This window comes from Monodon monoceros, unplaced genomic scaffold (assembly GCF_005190385.1).
Source record: "Monodon monoceros isolate NGI ecotype Baffin Bay Population unplaced genomic scaffold, NGI_Narwhal_1 Super_Scaffold_19, whole genome shotgun sequence".
In the NCBI taxonomy this organism is placed as follows: domain Eukaryota; kingdom Metazoa; phylum Chordata; class Mammalia; order Artiodactyla; family Monodontidae; genus Monodon; species Monodon monoceros.
This window is the reverse complement of record NW_021703775.1, coordinates 4,064,824-4,086,071: the sequence shown is the minus strand read 5'-3', so window position 1 is coordinate 4,086,071 and position 21,248 is coordinate 4,064,824. Positions and strand designations below refer to the sequence as shown.

The 21,248-nt window shown below is 41.0% G+C and overlaps 1 protein-coding gene across 3 annotated transcripts in view; it reads left to right on the top strand.

Annotated features, from left to right (window-relative positions):
• Positions 1-21,248, top strand: part of TMEM182 (transmembrane protein 182) — a 66,584-nt gene that overhangs the window by 28,351 nt on the left and 16,985 nt on the right. For 2 of the 3 annotated variants that reach the window (XM_029231455.1, XM_029231454.1), the window contains exon 4: positions 20,733-20,870. In XM_029231455.1, the coding sequence (XP_029087288.1) occupies positions 20,733-20,870 (138 nt within the window). Of the gene's footprint in view, positions 1-19,578; positions 19,651-20,732; positions 20,871-21,248 lie in introns of those variants that run through there. The other variant, XM_029231456.1, reaches the window with a different exon arrangement.

Here is a 21,248-nt window from a genome sequence, read left to right as displayed (position 1 = left end):
AGTATTAACTAGATTTGATGAAAAAAATAGTGTCTGTTGTATGCTGGGCACTGTTCTGGGTGCTCCAGAGTCAGCCCTAAATTCTGACCCTCATGGGGCTTTCACTGTAGTGGGCAGCAGAAGATAAACAAGCCAGTCATGTGCTTGGAGAGGAATAAAAGGAGAAGGAGTGCGTGTAGAGGGAACCTCAGTATTAAATAGGGTGACGGGGAGGCCTTATAGAGAAGGTGACGTTTGTTTGGAGTTGACAGCCCTGGGTTGAATGGGGCTCTGCCACCCAGCTAAGCTGTCCAGTTTCCTGATCCCTCTTTTGGGGACTGGATAGATGCTGTTCAGAGTGCTTAGCACAGGGACTGGCTCTTGGTAAGGGTTCTGTGGGCGTTACAAACTGGCCTTTCAGTCAGCCAGTCTGCTTGCACTATCTCGAAACATGACTTCCCGTCTCTAATCTCCCCTCAGATTTACTGCAAAAGGAAGATAAGCTTAGTATCAACCTCATGCGGTTGTTAAAATGAAAAGAGAATACTACAAATGCTTAGCATAGTGGCTGCCATCTAGTTGGTATTCAATAAATGTCAGTTATTCTTAGGATGCTATACCAATTTAGAACACCAAAAATAAGTCGTCCTCAAGGCACATCAATTCATCCTAGCTTCTCCCTAGTGAAATGCTTCCTGCTCTCTGAGTGTGTGTGTGTGTGTGTGTGTGTGGTGTATGCCCACATCAAGCATTTGGCACAGTTTCTGGCAAAGAGTAGGGGCTTTATAAATAATGCTCACTTTTATTATCATGATCCCATCATCCTAGTACATGATACTTAATATTACCATCTGTACTGGCCAAGATTTTCTACTGTTTATGTGATAATATTGATTAAAATTTACTCAATAAATACTGTGTGCTATTCCCTGTTCTAGGTTCTGGGGAACAGCAGTGAACAAAACAGTTGGAAATCCCTGCCCTTGTGGAGCTGCCATTCTAGTGAGGAGAGGCAGACAAAGCAACATAAAATAAGCCAATTATATAGTACATTGGAAAATGACAAGTGCCCAGAGAAACATAAAACATGGAAAGAGGCTGGAAACTAAGGGGCCTGGGGTAGCAGAGGCGGGGGAGATATGAGCTCTATTATGTGAGGTGTCTGTTAAGTAAGGTCTTTGGACCATTTTAAAAAAATTGTTTGTTTTCTTATTGTTGAGTTTTAATAGTTCCTTGTATCCTTTGAATCAGTGTTTTATCAGATGTGTCTTTTCCAGGCTGTAGCTTGTCTTTTCATTCTCTTGACATTGTCTCTTGCAGAGCAGAAGTTTTTAATTTTAATGAAGTCCAGCTTATCAATTATTTCTTTCATGGATTGTTCCTCTGGGGTTGTATCTAAAACGTCATCATCATACCCAAGGTTTTCCCTATATTATTTTTTATAGTTTTACAGTTTACTTTTAAGGCTATGATCCATTTTTTGTTAATTTTTGTGAAGAGTGTAAGGTTGTATCTAGTTTCATTTTCTTTGCACGCAGATGTCCACTTGTTTCAGCAGAATTTTCTTCGCTCCATTTTCTTGTCTTTGCTCCTTTGTCAAATATCAGTTGATTATATTTTTGTGGGCCTATTTCTGGGCTCTCTGTTCTGTGCCATTGATCTATATATGTCTGCTCTTTTGCCAATACCACACTATCTTGATTACTCTAGCTTTATGGTAAGTCTTTAAGCCAGGTAGTATCAGTCCTCCAACTTTGATTTTCTTCAATATTGTATTCGCTATTCTGGGTCATTTGCTTCTCCGTATAAACTTTAGAATCAGTTTGTTTATATCTACAAAATTACTTGCTGGAATTTTTTTTGGAATTGCATTGAATGTATAGATCAAGTTAAGAAGAACTGACAGCTTGACAATATTACGTCTTGCTACTCTAGACATGGAACATCTCTCCATTTATTTAATTCTTTGATTTTGTTTATCAGATTTGTAGTTTTCCTCATATAAATCTTGTACATATTTTGTTAGATTTATACCTAAATATTTCTTTCAGGGGGTTCTAATGTAAATGGCATTTGTTTTTAATTTCAAGTTCCACTTGTTTATTGCTGGTATAGAGGAAATCGATTGCCTTTTCTATATTACCCTTGTGTCCTGCAACCTTGTTATAATAACTCATTAGTTCCACGAGTCTTTAATGGATTCTTTCAGAGTTTCTTCCTAGATGATCATGTCATCTACAGACAAAAACAGCTTTATTTCTTCCTTCTCAATATATATAACTTTTATTTCTTTTTCTTATCTAATTGTGTAATTAAGATTTCCAGTGTGGTTGAAAGGGAGTGGTGAGAGGCAACATCCTTGTGTTATTTCTGATGTTAGTGGGAAAGACTTCAAGTTTCTCACCATTAAGAATGGTATTAGCTGTAGGGTTTTTGTAAATATGCATTACCAACTTGAGGAATTCCCCTTTATTCTTAGTTTACTGAGAGTTTTTATCCTGAATGGGTGTTGGATTTTGTCAAATGTTTGTTCTAAATCTACTGATATATGATCATGTGATTTTTCTTTTTTAGCCTGTTGATATGATGGTTTACATAAACTGATTTTTGTATGTTGAAGCAGCCATGCATACCTGGGATAAATTCTACTTGATCATGGTGTATAATTCTTTTTATACATTGTTGGATTCAATTAGCTAATATTTTGTTGATGATTTCTGCATCTATGTTCATGAGTGATATTGATTGTAGTTTTCTTTCCTTGTAATGTCTGGTTTTGATATTAGGATAACACTGACCTCATAGGATGAGTTAGGAAATATGACCTCTGCTTCTTTTCCTCTGGGATATTGTAGAGAATTGGTATAATTTCTTCCTTAAATGTTTGATAGAAACTAACAGTAAACCCATCTGGGCCTACTGCTTTCTGTTTAGGAAGTGTATTAATTACTGATTCAGTTTCTGTAATGTATATATGTTTATTCAGATTGTCTGCTTCTTCTTGTTTGAGTTTTGGCAGATTGTGTCTTTCAAGGGATTAGTCCATTTCAACTACATTGTCAGATTTTGGGGCATAGAGCTGTTCATAATACATAGAGCTGTATTCTTTATTACCTCTTTAATGTCTACAGGGCCTACAGGGCCTGTGATGTCATCTCTTTCATTTCTGATGTTAGCAGTTTGTGTCCTTTCTATTTTTTCCTTAGAGAGCCTGGCTAGAGACATTGATTTTATTGATCTTTTCAAAGAACTATCTTCTGGTTTTGTTGATTTTCTACAGATTCTTGATTTCTGCTCTAATTCATATTATTTCTTTGCTTCTGCTTATTTTGGATTTAATTTGCTCTGCTTTTTCTAGTTTCTTAAGTTAGAAACTTAGATTATTGATTTTAGAGCTTTCTTCTCTTCTAATATAGGAATTCAGTGCTATAAATTTCCCTCTAAGCACTGCTTTCCCTGCATCCCACACATTTTGATAAATTGTGTTTTCATTTTCATTTAGTTGAAACTATTTTTTAAATTTCTTTTGAGATTTCTTCTTTGATCGGTGTGTTATTTAGAAGTGTGTTTTATAATCACTGCATATTTGGGGATTTTTCTGTTATCTTTCTGTTATTTATTTCTTATTTAATTTAATTGTGGTCTGAGAGCAGACTTTGTTTGATTTCTATTCTTTTAAGTTTGTTAAGTTATTTTTTATGGCCCAGAATGTTGTCTATCTTAGTGAATATTTCATGTGAGTTTGAAAAAAAAATGTGTATTCTGCTTTTGTTGGGTGAAGTACTCTATAGATATTTATTACAGTTGTCCCTGGGTATCTGCTGGAGATTGTTTCCAGGATCCACCAGGTATACCAAAATCCATAGATGCTCAAGTCCCACAGTTGGTACTCTGCACCTGCAGGATACACGTCTGTGGATTCAACCAACTGTGGATTGCAAACTTAATACATGATCTGAGGTTAGTCAAATCCATGGATGTGGCCTGGTGGCTACAAAGGGACAACCATATATTTTTTGAGAAAATTCCACGTGTTAGTGGACCCATGCAGTTCAAACCTGTGTCGTCCAGGGTCGCAACTGTATATCCAGTTGATGGTGTTGTTGAGTCTAGCTATGTCCTTACTGATTTTCTGCCTGATGGATCTGTCCATTCTGATAGAGAGGTGTTGAAGTCTCCCACTGTAATAGTGGATTCATCCTTTTCTCCTTTCAGTTCTATCAGTTTTTGCCTCATGTAGTTTGATACTCTGTTGTTAGGTACATGTACATTAAGGCAAAGTGGACTTTTAATTAGTGTATTGTACCATTTATACTTAATGTTATTATTGATATGTTGGGCCTCAACCCCACCATTTTAATTTTTGTTTTCTATTTGTTCTGCCTGTTTTTCATTTCTGTTTTCTTTATCCTGTCTTTCTATGGGTTACTTGAATTTTTAAAAATTCCATTCCAGGCCATTCCATTTGATTTATCTAAAGTGTTTTAGAGTATATCTCCTCTCTCTACACTGTTTAGATCATCCACTCAGTTTTTATTTTGGGCTACTATATTTTTCATTTCTAAAATTTCCTTTTGTTTCTTCTTTATATCTTTTATTTATTTGCCAGTAACTTTTGTTTTCTCTTCAATTTTGGTCAAGCATGTACGTATTTACTCTTTGAGACGTTTTTATCATGATTCACTCAAAATCATTCTTAGATAATTCTAACATCTGTATTCTGTATTGGCATCTATTGAGTGATCTTTTTCATTGAAGTTGAGATTTTTCTGGTTCTTGGATGACTCATCATCTTTTAAAATTAAAACCAGGAATTAGGATGTATTATGTTATGAGACTCTAGATCTTCTGTTTTGGTTGGCTTTTTTTCATACTGCTCCTGCAGGAGAAGGGGTGGGCATTGCCTCAATAAAATCAGGTGGGGTGGAATTCCAGGCTCCCCATTTAGTCTGTGTTGACATAAGGGGAACTCTTCTTGGTACTGCTGGGCAGTAGTGAAAGTTCTGGCTTCCCACTATGTTTCCACTGATACCGTCCTGACCAGGAGGGGCAGGATTGAATCATTACAACTTTAACCATGGTTGCCATTGACGTGGTAGGTATGCAAAGGTAACCTAATTACTACTGGGTGGTGATGAAAGTCCTGAATCTCCACTAAGCCTCCTCTGATACCACCCCAGGGGGAAAGGATGTCTAATTTCCACCTTGTAGGGGTGAAAGTCCAGGTTCCCCACATGGTCTCCACTGTCACTGTGAATGGTGGCCTTATTACCCTGCAGAGATCAAAGTCCTGACTCCATATTCAGCTTTCTCTGATACATCCATGTGTGTGTGTGGAGTTGGGAGAGGGCACCTTACCACAGTCTATCAAGAGTCAAAGACTAGGTTCCCCTCTTGGTCTTTGCTGATCACAGTGGGGTTGGGGCCAACGTTTTATTCTGCAGCGTTTGGTGTCAGGTGGTTATTTTCTAAAAGTTTCCTGCTTTGATAGGTAGCCCCTTACCTGGTTCTTTGGACAGACAGCTTTTGTTGGGAATTTTTTTGACTGTGATTGTTGGCATTTCTGGGTTGCTTGCTTTTCCATCCCCACTGACACCACAGGATGGGAGCTGACCATTACCACCTGTGGTGGTAAAAGTCTCACCTCCCTTCCTTCTCTGGCATTTCCCTAGCAGGGGGGTTGGGCCTGCTGTTGTCTATGTCCATTGCCATTTCCTAGTTATTGGCTCCCCTAGCTCTAGGTATAGGATGAGTGAGCAAAAACAAAACCCAGGGAACTCACCATCACATCATTCCTTGGGTTCCAAGTTTCCTAGTTGGTCTTCTTCTCTCCCTTCTTTCTGAATCTTCTTCTGTTTGTTTCATAGATAATCGGCAGGGATTTTAGTTGTGATTAAAAGAAACAATAGGGAAAAAGTATGTTTGCTTCATCTTCCTGGAAGCAGAAGCTCAGTTTATCTAGTTACATTCTGAAGGAACAGCTGACCAGATTTGCTGATGGTTCATTGTGAGGTGTAGGGAAAGAGCAGAGTTAATGATGACACTTTTTGTCCTTAGCAACTGGAGGGATGAAGTTGTTATTTTTAGAGATGGGGAAAGCTGACGTAGAGTTGATTAAGAGGAAGCTTTGGAGTTTTCAGACATGTTAAGTTGAGGACACCTAGTAGAGATGTTATGTAGCCTTTTGGATCGCAGAGTCTAGAGGTAAAGGTTGCTTTTTGAGCAGAAACTGTGCATTTGGCAGTCATTGCATGGAGGTATATTTAAACCATGGGGCAAGATAAGAGCATTTGGAGAATGAGTGTAGAGAAAAAGGAGGTCGGTCCAGGCACAGAGCCCTAGGCTGCTCTGTTGTTCAGAGGTCAGGAAGAAGAGGAGAGACCCACAAAGGAGACTGAGGATGGGCAGCTAGGGAAGCGGGAAGCAAACCAGGAGAGTATGGTGTTTTGGAAACCAGAAAGAGAAAGCTTTTCTCAGAGAAGGGAGTGATAAGCTTGGCCAAATGCTGCTAAGAAGTAGAGTAGGGCGTGGACTGGGATTTGACCCTTGAATTTAGCAAGCTGTCCACAGCAGTTTGACCTAGTGTTTTGCAACCTGGATTTCTTTCTTCTTGGGCTCACTACTACTGTTTCCCCTTTGACAGATCACATTTTGTGTAATCTCTTTTACTTTTAAATGATAATATATGAATTATATTTTAAACATAAGTACTGCTTGATAAATTTCAGTGCTGGCATGAGGGATTAGATCCAGTGAGTTTATGAATAATTGGAGCCATTAATTGCACGAAGGCACCATCATAATTTCTTCAGAGTTGTTCATTTATATCCTTATTTCTTGTTTCTGCGTGTTGAAACCCACTAATCTATTGACAAATATATAAAAAAAGAAAAGATGTTATTTATTTTATAAAAATCATTAATATCACAAGAAAATGACTTATTTTATTTCTTATGATAAGCTCCTATTGTGTGCAGTCATTGGGCTAGCCCACCTACTTTTTATTTTACAAAGATTGCCTCCTTGGATCTTGATGACAGTGCTGTGAGGTAGAGTTCATTGCTGCCATTTCAAGGCCAAGGAAACTTAGAGCATTTGGGTTTCTCAACTCAAAGTACATGCTCTGCAGTGAGCTGCCTCCGTTTCCATAATCAGCTTCTTGATAACATTGTAAAGGAGATTATGTTTCATCTTTCTAACAAGGAATATATAGTTTAAAACAAAATCTATAATTAATTAGGGGAGAATTGGTGAGTTCTATTATATTACTTCTTAGTTTTCATATGGTGACTCGATATGAGTCTTTCTTTTACTATTTATTACTCTTTACAAGCAAATTTGGGGGTATAGAAATAAAAGTGATTTTTATATATAGTTTTTAAAAAATATGATTGATTTTTATAAAGCACTTTTTCTAGGACTCAGATTCATTGCTTCAAGTCTGCAAGTGGCCGTGGCAATTATTCACATCCACAGAGTGTTGATTTAATATCGTTAAGGGAGGGGATGCGTTGTATGGAAAGCGAAGCGTTAACTTTTTTCCAGAGCCACAGCTGTTGTTACACAATATGAAGGGCATTTGCTCCAACAGCTTGCTATGTTGATTAGCTAGAGAGTGAAGTCTTCCCAAGATGTATCTTATCACTGCAAATAAATAAATACAACCAAATCCCCCACTAGACTGTGTGTAGAGTAGCTATGGGAATGCTACGTTTGATCTTTTCAATGATTTTCTGCTTAAACATGCAGTTTCAGAAGGCTGGTCTTTTCGAGTGGAGACTTGGAAGTTCAGTCTATGCAGTTCACTATCATGGGGAAATATTGACTATTCACTTGTTGGGACTCTAACCAGAAGAGTTGGAAGTGACTTCTGAGACTGATAGTCTACCTTTTTATCAAGAACAAGCAGAAAACCAGGGGGGCTGGACAAGTGACCCACTTCTGAAGAACACACAGCAAATAGCGGACAAGTCAGTGAAGACTGAAGGCTGCCGATAGGCATTTCTACCCCATTCCTTCAGATTGAGCCCTGGAAGAGGCCAAGTCAGTGAGAGATGCCCAAGAGGGGTTTAGGTCCTTGGTGAATGCTGACTTTGAACAGCAAATATCATGTTTCTTGCTCATTGGAGAAAATGTGACTCTGTTTGTGAATAAGCAAAGTGTGAATGTTTGTTCTGGAGTAAATGAGGCGTGCTTGCCCTGCCAGGGATGGCAGCTATGTCTCAGCTATCTTGTCTGTCCCCAGGGGATGGTCATTTCACACCGGCTGTGCTAGTACTCCTTGCATGTGTGGTTCACATCCCAAACTACGCAGGTCCAGATTCTAAGCTGGCTGGGTATTTTTCCAAGGCATTTGCTGGCTGGGACAGGCCACTGCTTATTGCCTGCACAACCCTCTCACCCCAGCAGCCAATGGTTACTCCCAGCTCTATACCTTTATTTTGTTGCTAGAAACTTTTTAACTTCCTTTCTTTTGTTATTACAATTCCTTGATAAGGTCTTTTGCCCATTTCATTTTACTCACAAGAGAGGCTAGTTTCCATGAAGTACCGCTAGATTTTTTGGTACCTTTATCTCTAAGTATTTTACCCCTAAGAAAAAAATATCAAGAAAATATAAATGCCTGTAATAAAGAAAAGGGAGTAGGTGTTTTACTGCCTTTACTGCCTTTTTTTCCCCTCTTTCGCACTGAAAACACCTCCCCGCACCTCACAAAACCAGACTGCAAACCTTTTGCCTATGGCTTGATTATTAATAGATTGAAGCTCCATGTGGACAAAACACCTATTTTAATTTAAGTTGTTCAGTGATTTTTCATATTGTTTGGAGGGAAAGTTTCATGTAACGTGGGCCAAAATGCTCCCCTGCTAAATGACCATATTCTGCAAGGACCGTCATGATGTGCCTCGTACCTTCTCTCTCTCACCACTTCCCCAGCACCAAAGCTTTCCTTCTCTGTGCCTTCACACTAGGCTACTTGCACACACCCGCCTTCTTTCTTGTTCATACTTTCTGCTGTCTGCCTTCATTTCCTGCATTACTGCTCTCCTGTTTAAGAATCACCTCCTCCAAAGACTGGGATTGACACATACACCCACCTATATATAAAATAGATAACTAATAAGGACCTACTGTATGGCACAGGGAACTCTACTCAGTACTCTGTAATGGCCTATATGGGAAAAGACTCTGAACAAGATTAGATATATGTGTTTGTATAACTGATTCACTTTGCTGTACACCTGAAACTAACACAACATTATAAATCAACTGTACTCCAATAAAAATTAAAAAAAAAAAGAGAATCAGCTCCTCCAAGAAGCCTTCTGCAAATATGCCAAGACTGGGTCAACTACCCTTCCTCTATTCCCGTGTGATATACCATAGAGTTCTCCCCTTGCCCTTGGTGTAGCTGACAGTCATCTGATGGTGTGTTTCTCTCCCATTAGACTGCTTGATAGCACATACTGGACTTTTTTTCATGGCGTATCACCAGTACGTACTTATCTAGCACAGCACCTGATACAAGATAGATTTTTCAATCAATGTTTGAGCATGGGTAAATGAAAGAGTGGGATTCAATTCAGTTGTTAATCACTTCTTTTGTTGGTGTTTTATGATCAAGATAGAGGGGAAATATCAAATCATCTTAGTGCTATGCAATTCTCAAACTAACTTTTCTGATAAAAAAATATAGAAACTACTTTTGAGCCACATCCCTTAGAGAAAGATTCCTGGATGTATAGTTGCAATGAAAGACCATAAAATTCCTCAGAGAAGTGTGATTTCTAAGGTGTTAGAGATTTGTGGAGGCAAATCATCTGAAAGATATGAAAATGAAGGCTCAGGAGTCCTAGAAAACTTACAATCAAGTAAGCAAGGCTTTGCTATAATTATTTTCAATTGTCTGCCAAAAGCTTTGGGTAAACAGGTTCATAGTCAATGTTTAAAAAAAGTATATGAATAAAGGGATCCTAAAAATGTTCCTTTCATGGCTCAGTATAAAAGACAGCAAGTCTTCTCAGGAATAGATCTGATTTTTTAAGAGGGAATCAGTTAATGAGGAAATTTGCCTCTCTTCTGGCATTTTTAGAGTTGGGCAGGAACATTTACAGAAGTTCCCAATGTTCTTGATTCATTTCTATGTACTGGGTATTCAGCAGCCTGGAAAGGATGGTTACATAGTCCTCGGTACTCTTACTTAGTATCCAGGTGTTAACATCTCATCACTTGATTCCTCAACTCTTCTCTTCCGAGTGCCTGTTTCTCCCTAGTAGGGATTTAAGTGATCCCTAGCCATTGTGATTATAGGCCAAGACCATCAATTCATTTCCGTTTTGAATGAGTTAGCTTCATTCTGTCCCATGGCCATTAAATATCTCACTAACCTTAACTGTATACATTGAGATTTCAGTGGAGACTGAGTGATAAGTTATTGATTATTCACTTATTCATATTTTATTGAGCATCTATTACATGCCAGCCATAAAGATTTCCCTGGGGTTAGAAAGATGGGCAAGACTGAGTTTTTGCCCTGCAGGAATGCACAGGCAAGAAGTGGAGGTGGAAATGTAAAGACAGAAGCACAACGCAGAGTGCTGTCTGGTGACGGGCATGTGTCAAGACCCTGATGGAGTGCAGAGGCAAGGCACTGCTCCGGGCTGACTCACAGTAACTCTTTCAGTCCTCTTAAGGGCACTATAGGATGGGTATCTTTTTTTTTTTTTTTTTTTTTTTGCGGTATGTGGGCCTCTCACTGTTGTGGCCTCTCCCGTTGCGGAGCACAGGCTCTGGACCCTCAGGCTCAGCGGCCATGGCTCACGGGCCCAGCCACTCCGCGGCATGTGGGATCTTCCCGGACCGGGGCACAAACCCGTGTCCCCTGCATTGGCAGACAGACTCTCAACCACTGTGCCACCAGGGAAGCCCTAGGATGGGTATCTTTATTATCACATCTTAGGGAAGGAGAGTGAGGCATGGAGAGCTAAGTAACTTACCCAGGGTCACACAGCTGGTAAGAGATATTCCAGCTCTTGAGTCTGATTCTATACTCTCCTGCCTTTTGGTGGAGATGAAGACATAACTCCACTATGTCCTTTTGGGGCGGGTCGGGGAGGATGTTTGATTGGATCTCAAAGGACAAGTTGGAAAGCTGTGTATTCTAGCTGACAGAGGCAGTATTATGAAAGCCTACAGGTGTGATAACAGCATTTCCCCACTGGAAACTTCAGTATAATTTCAGCATTTCTGGAGGATAAGGTACGAGGAGCCAGAGTGGGAGGATTTGAGCCTAGAAGCCTTAGATGGATCAGTGACAATTTATTGGAAATAAACACCACAAATATTGAGGCTAATGGTGTCTGAGACTGAGCTCAGATAGCCCTGAGTTCAAATCTTGACCTTGTCATTTACTGGCTGTTTCATTTTGGGGACTTTACTTAACCTCTCTGAGCCTCATCTGTAAAACACAAAATAGGGATTTTTGTGATGACAGAGGAGAGAATACCTGCGAAGGCTGAGCAGCACCTTCTCTATAAAATTCGCAGCTCCAGAGAGACTCAGCAGCCCAGTGGTTCTCATCCTGGCTGTACATCCCATTCTTCTAGGGGGCTTTTAAAAATATGGTCGCTTGTGCTCACCCTCAGAGATTCTCATTCAGTTGGTGCGGTTTGGAATCCTAGCTTGGGTATGATGTTAAAACCCTCCAGGGTGGCTCTGAAAGCTGAGCGGGGAGGGGAGCCATCAGTCCAGGCCCCCTCAGGCAGCAGGGGTCAGAGGAAGACCTTGGAGCTGGAGCTTTACTCTGGATGCTCATCTGGTCCCCTGTGCGAGGATCTGAGTGGCTTTGTACACAGTGCCGCCACAGGGAAGGAAGAAACATTTTCCTCTACCCCCTTAGGTTCAGTAACTGGGCCCTGCAAATTAGATGATAAAAATGGACATTGACATAGGAGAGGTTTATGATTATGTGTGCATACGGAGGCCTTCATAGAAACGTGAGGACCCAAAGAAGCAGATAGGCCTGGGAACTTACATACCTTTTAGCAAAGAACGATGAACGTGGAGATGCGACAAGACAAAGGAAGAAGAGGTTTGCGCTCGGGTGGTAAACTGTGGGAAAGTGACCAGGAAAAGTATAGGAGAGAAAGCAATGGAACATATGGCTTGTATTTGTAGCTTTGTTTAAAGACCCATGTTGGTGTTGACTTGCTGTCTTTTTCGTGGCCATAAAACGCCCCTGGAAGTCCTCATTTCTCAGAAGTTTCTCCTCCCAGTTTGATAAGGAAAACTCCTAGGAGGTTTCTTTCTGCATTCATTGATTCTCATTTGCTCCCAGCTCAAAATAATCCTTATACCAAACTGGCATATGTGAGGATGGCCTGTTCTGGTCCCCTTCACCTCACTTCCAAGAGCCTGGATTCCCTCCCTACTGCGACCTTGAGGGTGCCTGCCACCACTCCTACCTGCATTCCTGCAGCGCCCCTCTGCCCAGCTCCCCAGGCAAGCCTCCCTTCCGGCCGCTCCCTCCCCAAGACTCTCAGGAAGAGAAACTTGAGAATGATTTCTGGGCCTTTCCAAGGTCACAGCCAGTGTGGGTGGTGAGGGCCCTGCCCCTCCTTCCTGAGGTGCTTTCTCCCTCTCAGCTCTTCCTTCACTGCCAAGTTTACAAGAGGGAAGTCAGTAAACTCTGTTGGGTCTCTTAGTGTTCTTTTTGTCCTGAAAAATCAGTGGCCCGAGCAGAGCATGTGGCTTGGCTTGGCACGTCCCGGCCTGTGGAGCTCCGACACGGCCGCTCTGTACAGCCTGTCCTTCTGCTTTGGTGCGGGCATTGCTGTATTTTTAGACCCGCCCGATATCGCCAAGACAAGTAGTACAGGGAGATGCAGGACAGGCTTGCTGGCCTGTGTAGCAGAAGCGTCTTGCCTAAAGCTACGGCGACATATGCTGGGGGCTCTCGTTTGCTGCCGAGGATGGTGGAGGGGGTGATGTGTTTTGTTTTGGCTTCATTTAGACCGTTTTATAGCACTTCGCGCTGTGTGTGCTTGAGGATGTGTCGAAATACAGGATTAGCTTTCTGAACTAGCTTTGTGAGGTGTCTGAGGCAAGATAGCAAGTTTTGAAAAATGAATAACACTTAAGTTTATCTTTAAACTGCAAATACAATATTTACATTTTTATATACCCAACAAAATAATTTATCAAAACACTACGAATTTGGAATTGTGATCATTTGGATTGACTTTCCCCCTATGCTCTGTATGAAAGAGGGTTTGTCGCGTAAGTTGAAATGTTACAAAATCAAGACGAGATTTCTTAGTATCTCAACAGAACAAACTGTTTTGATATATAAATGAAATCCATGAAGACAGCCTTTATCTTGCTGGTTTCTTACTACCTGTAACAACAGAATCACTGAAGCTCGTTTCACCTCTCCCCCAACTGCCCGGCATTAGTCCCCACTCGGGGGCTGTGATAACTACATAACTTGTTTTCCCTGTTCTGTCTTTTTCCTGCCAGTTCATTCTCTATCCAGTTACAGGAATGATAACTCTCATACAAATGTGGCCACCAGCTCTGATCACTGACTTCAGGGGCTTCCTAGGACCAGTATGATAAAGCGTCAGCCCTCGAGTGGCATGTAAAGCACTGGCTACCTTCCTGGGTTCCTCATTGTCGTTCCCCTCATCCACCTGGATGGCAGCTTAGGGAAGCTGCTTTCCCTTCCCCTGTCACCTTCCTCCTGCCTTCTGCCGACTGAAATCCTAGGCAAACGTCAAGACCCAGTTCAACTATACCCAGTACTGTAGGCCTTCTCTTACTACCATCCAGCCCTGAAACTGGCCTCTCTGTGCAGGAGTCATCTGGCTTCGTGATATTCTGTGCACCCCTCGGCTAGGGCACTTAGCACACAGTGTTAACTGCTTTTCCCTCACTGGACTGAACTCGTGAGGGCAAGGGTTCTGTCTTGCTCTAGCGGCTTTTGGTGCCTGGCACCTGAAAAGCTGTCAAAATATGTTTGCCAAATTAAGTGGCTTCTGGTTGTCAGCAGCGTGCCCGTTTACCAGGCAAACTTGGCAGGGCCCTGCTCAGAGGTCCCTTGTGAGACATCAGTTTGGATTATTGGATGGATGTGAATGACTTGGAATGGGACTTATTCTAAAATAAATCCACAGTTAAAACTTCAGGTTGCTTTTGCCCATCGTCTAAACTAATGAGGTTTCTGTACGTTTTTATTACATTTTTAGTGGAAAAGAAATACTGTAGGGTTTTATTTTTTTAACCCCTTACATGGAATTTGGAACAGGTACCACTTCTGCCATTGGCTTCCTGTCTGTGGTAATCTGCACAAGCATACACACACACACACGCACAGTTACATATACATGCACACATGCACAGACATGCACACATATTGATGTGTATAATTAAAAGTCCACTTTATTTCATGGTCTTCACTGTCCTGTCGTTTGGGGTGATTCGTATGTTTCCTACCTGAAGGATTCTTAACAGATGTCTCCCTACACTTCCTAGGTGTGTCACTTGGAATTAGGCCTTTTGGGTACTTTCTGGGACATGAGATCGTTTAGTATTTGTTTGAATCTGAAATTTGAATTTGCAGTACAGTTAAGACTATGTTATGCAATTTTTTTATGAATGAACTGAGACATCATGAACATAGTTTTGCATTCATATACACTCTTAGTTAACAAACTAGACAGTCTCTAATGATTTGATGTCTCTTTTCTCGAATAAAAACAACAGGATAATACTGTACAGGTAAAAGTTTAATTGATTTAGGAAAATAAACTGAGTACTTCAGGAGAACCATTTCTATAACGTGTGTTGTGAGACTAGTTATTCATCACCTTCCTCATTACGACACCAACCGAGGATCACTGTGTTAGGTCAGTTCACCAGTTTACTTAGAATTGACAGAACTTCATTTCTTTGAAAACAGTAGTTAATTTTGGCCTTTCACAGATTCAGATGAAGCTTTCTTTAATTAATCCAAATTGTGATGATATAGATTACATGTAAATCTATTTACACTGTAAATCTTGCTTCATGTTCTAAGGAATTAATAGAAATTCAATATTGTTTAATTTGAGCTTTAAATTGTATTAAATGGTCGAACTGGATTTTTAGAGATGTTTTCACTTGGTGCAGGCCAAAGCTTTCAAATACAAAGTTTTGCAGTTTTTATGGGCTCATATTAAGAACAAGGAAACAAATTAAGTATTCTCAGAGATACATTCAAGATCTAGGAGTCTTAAACAGTATAAACCACTAATCAAACAAGAACATCCTTTAAACCAAACAAGAACATCCTTTAAAATTTTTAAAGTGTCTATATACTAGAACTGAAAGCTTGTCCCCATCCTAGATCCATGAGATAAATAGATATCTTTTAAGTGTCAAGCACATTGTTGACAAGAGTATTTTATTACAAGGCATGTAAAAATAATAGTAATAGCAAATACATTTGATTCCTTACTGCATGCGGCTACTTTTCATATATGTTCTCAATCCCTCCTATAAACTTATTTGAAGGATACTGTGCTTTATGTTAGAAAACTGTGGTCTCTCAGAGTCACCCAGTTAGTAATATCTCAAAACATTCATTTTATTTTGAAAATTCTCTGATTGCCTCAGTTTTACTTCAGACAGTGAAAGAACTACCCAGTTCCAGGAGCTGATTCTTCATTACAACTGAACATTTCAATTCTGGAATCAAAGTGTGCCACATATGCAAACTAGGTAATATAATTAGCTAAGAAACAGGAAATTCCAAGAAATTTTGAAATAGGCTTAAAGTTGCGCACTTTGGAATGTTGAAGCACAGGCAGAAAATAAAGCCTGTGGTGACTGCAGGAAGGAATTTTACTTGGAAGCTATGTCTGTATGGTCACAACTCTCCAGGCAGCCAGGTGCCCCCTCCTTTAAGTACAGATCTGTTGCTCCTGCCTTTCACCGGGGACTCAGAATCAAAAGTCAGGCTGCTCTGCTAGGGCAGACCAAGGGCAGGAAGCAGCAGGTCTCAGGAACAGCAGTTCTGGGGAGCACTTATCCCCCATTTCCATCTGGCTCTCTTTCTCTCTCACCCTCACCCGGTGTTTTCTCTTTCTGGCAGTCCCCCCGCTTCTCTCTGTGGAGAGGCTCCTCTGCTTTTTCTGCCCTCTCTATGGCCTGAGTCGTAATTCCTGCCCTCTTGCTTGGGTATGGCCGTGGCTCACCACAGCTCTTCTGGATCAGCTACCAGTGCTTCCTTGTAGCTTCAACTCTGCTGTGAATCCTCTCCCTTTTGCAGTGTTCCCATTCTCAAGGGGTCACACTTATTAGCTCAGCTCATCTCTGCATGGGTCAGAGGCCACCATGTTTTGGTCTTTGCGTCAGGTACCTGACCCCGTTTGTTTGTATTTGGGGTAATTAAGAGTAGAGTCATGTGGTATGAAACATGGCCAGTGCCTTCTTAGTGGACAGGGAAACTTCCCATGGAAGATAGTGTGAAAGCTCTGTGGAACTGTGTGTATTGGCCAACACAACCTGTACTGTAATCTAAAGGGATTTCCTAATGTCAGTGATACATAAAAAACACTGTGCAAGGCTCTCTGGGGGACGTAATCCACTTTCCTATTACTGACCATAATAACCTCTGCTGTGTCATGTTAATGAAATTTTAACATGCAATAAAAGCAACCACAAAATAAGTGCCATTCATTGGTCTCTTGTGATATGCCACACACTTCAAATACATTGTTAGTAATTCTTCCAAGAACTCTAAAGGATGGACACAAACATTCTTATTTTACAGAAGTGAAGGTTCGGAAAGCATTCCCATTTTACAGGTTCATAAGTTTAAGTAAGTGGTCCAAGGTTACATTGCAGGTAAGAGTGCACACTCAGGTCACTCTGATTCTGAAACCTACACTTCTTTGCTGTATTATGCCATATATATATTACTTTAACAGTCAAATATATTTGAAAGAAATTAAGATGAGAAAAATCTATATTTACACAGATATCCACCTTTTCTGTTTCTCTTCCTTCACTTCTGAAATTTCAAAGAAACCCTGGTGTCATTTCCCTTCAGCCTAAAGAAATTTCTTTAGGATTTCTTTGTAGAGCAGGTCTACTGATGACAAAGTCTATATTTTCCTCCTTGAGAAATGGCTTTCTTTTCCCTTCATCCCTCAAAGATATTTTCACTGGAGGCAGAATTTTAGGTTGACAGGTCTTTTTCTGGGGCACTTTTAAGATACTGTTTAACTGTCTTCTGGCCTCAGTCGTTTCTTTTTCTGTTTGTTTCTTTGCCGTGACTTTTACTGTTGTGTACTTACTCAGGGTCCCCAACCTGAAAGTGGAAGCTGTCAGACCTCCTCTGCCCTCTACTCACACAGGGCTGCTCTGTCCCCAGCATGCCCTCAGTCCTCGAGCAGCCCCTCTGATCGAAGGTACACCCTGTGATCATGAAAGGGGACCACCCAAGTCAGCAACCCTTTTCCTCTACTTTGCGGTGATTGTGACAATGTGCCCACAGCTCACAATGTCCACTCTGACTTGGGCAGTGGCCTCAGTCACTTCTGATGAGAGACTTGCCATCGGTGGAATTACTGTTCCCGTCCATCTAATGGGTCATCTCCACCCCCGTACCCCCAGCTGCTTTCAAGACTTTGCCTGTGGTTTTCAGTAATTTTCTTATTACGTGTCTAGGCTGATTTCTTTGAGTGTGCCCTCTTTGGAGGTTGCTGAGTCTCTTGTATCTGTAAATTTGTCTTTCACCCAGTTTAAGAAGTTTGAAGGCATTATTTCTATAAATGTTCTCTCTGCACCAATATCTTTTCCCTCTGCTTTAGGGACTCCGGTGACACAAATGTGAGATCTTCTGATATTGTCCCACGAGCACCTGAGATTCTAGTCATTTTTCTTTTCAGTCTCTTTTCCTTCTGTGGTTCGGACTAGATAATTCTTACTGTTCTCTCTTCAAGTTTTGGCTCTTTCCTCTCTCCTCCCTGTTCTGCTAGTGAGCCCATCTAAGGGAGTTTTTATTTCACATATTGTATTTTTCAACTCTAAAAGTTCAGCCTAGTTCTCTTTTTTATAGATACTACTTCTATTTTGAGAATTTCTATCTTTCTATTCATTTCAGGAGTGTTCACCTTAGTTCATAGAAGCTGGTTCTAAAAGCTACTTCAAAGTCTGTCTGATAACTCACATGTCTGGATCGTGTTTGTGTTGGCATCTACTGATCGCTTGGTCCTTTGAGAATTGGTCAGATTTTCATGGTTGTTGGTATATCAAGAAATTTTGGATTGTATCCTGGACATTTTGAATATTTTGTTGTCAGTCTCCGCATATTGTTAAAATCCTCTGGAGAATACTGATTTGTTGTTTGAATAGGCAACTGGCTGGCATGGTTCTGTCCTTTTCTTCTGTGATAGTAGCTGCGTTGTCAATTCGGTTCTCTATGCTATTTGGGTCTGCCTGGGGCATCACCGCTCCGGGCTTGCTCTGGTACTTGGGTGGTTTTTATACTGTAATTCAGTTCTCAGAGCCTTTGCTATACATCTCTGGGTGTTTTCTGCGTGTGTGCAACGTGGGGAGTGAGCCCAATACTTGTACAGATTCAAACACAGAACTGGAGATTCTTTTGTCCAGCCCTCTCTCATCTGTGGGATTTTCTGCCGTGTACACCCTCTGGCTTCCACGGCCCCTTTTTCCCAGTTTCTCTGGGTAGAAAGATGGGGTTCCTTCAGAGTTTTGGTCTCCTGTGCTGTGGCAGAGTTCCCTGCAGCGGCACCAGTGCAGACCAGCAAGAGAAAAGGTGATTCCCCCACTCTTTGCGCAATTGGGTTTCTTTTTCTGATTCTTCTATCCTGAGAATTGGATCATCTTTGGGATGTTAAACGTCCACTCCCCCATGGGGGTGGCAGTGCAGATCTATGTTTGAAGCTGGCTGTGAAGCAGGGCGAGGAGAATAAAAACATGAGGTCTCCCCATACTCTGACTTGCAGAGCCCCTCTCCTGCTTCTCTAGCCAGCATGATGGCCTTCACTAGGGATATTGTGCTCTTTGAACCTTTTTACACAGTTCCCAATTTGGCTTGCCTTGAGGCCAAATCCTGGATGAAAAAAATAGAAAAAACCCAGAAAACCCCTTGCAGCTGAGTTGATCTTTCATTAAGGTTTTACTTCCCTCCTTAATCCACTTGCTGTTGTTTACTTTCCAAACTCCTGTTGTTTGCCATTTTGTCTAGTCTTAGTTGTGATTGGAGGGTGATCAGAGGGTGATTGGAGAGGTGATAGAAGGGCTACGTTTCCCCGGACCACCTCTTACGAATGTTTATACCCTAGCACTTGCCACAGAACGACCGCGTGATAGTGCACTAAATGAAGTGAATGAAAGTGTAAAATGTGAGGCTCACCAATTATCTAGCAAACTCTGGTAGGACAGGGATGGCCGACATTTGGCTCAAAGCCTTTCACTCTCACTTCCCACACTGAGAGCTGATCAGTACTTTTCTGCCCTGTGCCTTGAGGAGCCTGAATACAGCCACAGAATACTTCCTCACCAGCAAGCCTGGCAGCCACTGCCAGATGGATGGCATTGGCCTGTGAGGTGGAAGCCTGCCTGTTGTTTCTGTCTTCAAAACCGACTTATTCACGCGGAAATGTAAGCCTTCTTTTCTCATTTAACTGCGGTGGTTCCTCTCCTCGATTTTCCATCCTCCCATTCTCTTTTCTCTTAAAGATTCCAGTTGATTGATATATTTTTTCCTCTGCCAGGTGGCTTGTTGAGAAAAATCATTCTTTGCTTTCTTATAAAGTTTCTGTATTTTTGTAAAAAATTGTAATTTCATGAATGTGTTTCAGTGAGCTTTCCCTCATTTACACACGTAGGAATTTATTTTTGTGTTTTAGCCTTTGGGAAATGATGAATTTGTTTAAGAGATCGGTAATTATCCCACTCAAAGATGAACATTAGAATTCTTCTTTATTTGATCACTGTATGTCACCAAATCCACAATTTATCACCAGCTGCATCCATTAATTCAGACTTACTGGCCCTTGACTAAGAGACCACTATAGCTTCTCATTTTAAATCTTTATAGGAACAAATATTAATAGAAAATAGTAAGCCTTAAATATATCTGATCTTAAATCTCAGTCTGTACAAACCCTTTTTTTTTTTTTCCGCTTTGCTTGTCGTTTTTATTACCTTAAGACTATTTTCCAGTAGAGTCACAATCTAAATAGAAGTGTACTTTTTTGTTAGGAGATTGGGGGGACCATTACCAGCTTCTAAGGGATCACTGTGGTATAAGCACTATCTTGGCAGGAATTAAGAGGCAGCATTTGTGAATGTGAATGCCTTTTTATGTCCTTGTCCTTTTGGTGTGAACACCTATGTGTGACCTATCTGGGAACTTTCTCAAGAGGAGTCTTTATAGAATGTTAGGTGTTCCCACTTCTAACATGGATAATCTGGTTAGAAAAATGAGCTCCCAGAGTATATTAAGCACATATGTGGTGTAAATACCAAGCGCTTGTTGATAGAAGTTCGGCATCATTGAGTCCAAAGTCGTCTGGTGAGGCTTCCTTTTAAAGAGAACTCAGGACCACAGCCTGGGATTCCGTCCAGCAGTGCTGGGGCTGAAATTAGAAAACTGAAGAGAGAAACTTACTGTGTGACAGTCTGCTGTGTTCACAATCTAAGTGTGCCTTTCTCTCGTCCTTTTCTCCTGGGGTCTGCAGTTTACCGTGGCTTCTGGGCGGTCCTGATGCTTCTTGGGGTAGTTTCTGTGGTGACTGCGAGCTTTTTGATCATCTGTGCAGCCCCCTTCGCCAGCCATCTTCTCTATAAAGCCGGGGGAGGCTCCTACATCGCCGCAGGTACGTCCATTGTGAAGGGTATGATTTCCAGCTGTGGTTTTTCCCCATATCTTCATATTTTCCACTTCTAGTTTCAGGGGTGAGGCTTCTAGTAGTAAAAATATGTTAATATTCATGTACAATATTTCCTGAGTGCTACCTATATGTCACACACTTTTCCAGGGACTTCCCGTTTTCCATTTGCTCATTGTATCCACATTATATGAATGAAGACAGTAGACAGGAAAGCTCTGCTGTAAGAGCCCTTTAATCTCTCTTATCCTGTTAATTTTCTACCTGTAAAAGGGGGTTATAACACGTCTCCCTGTAACATCCGGGCCTAGGTGAAGCTTTTTGTGTGCTCTTAAGAAGATAGCCCCATTATGATATTACAAACCC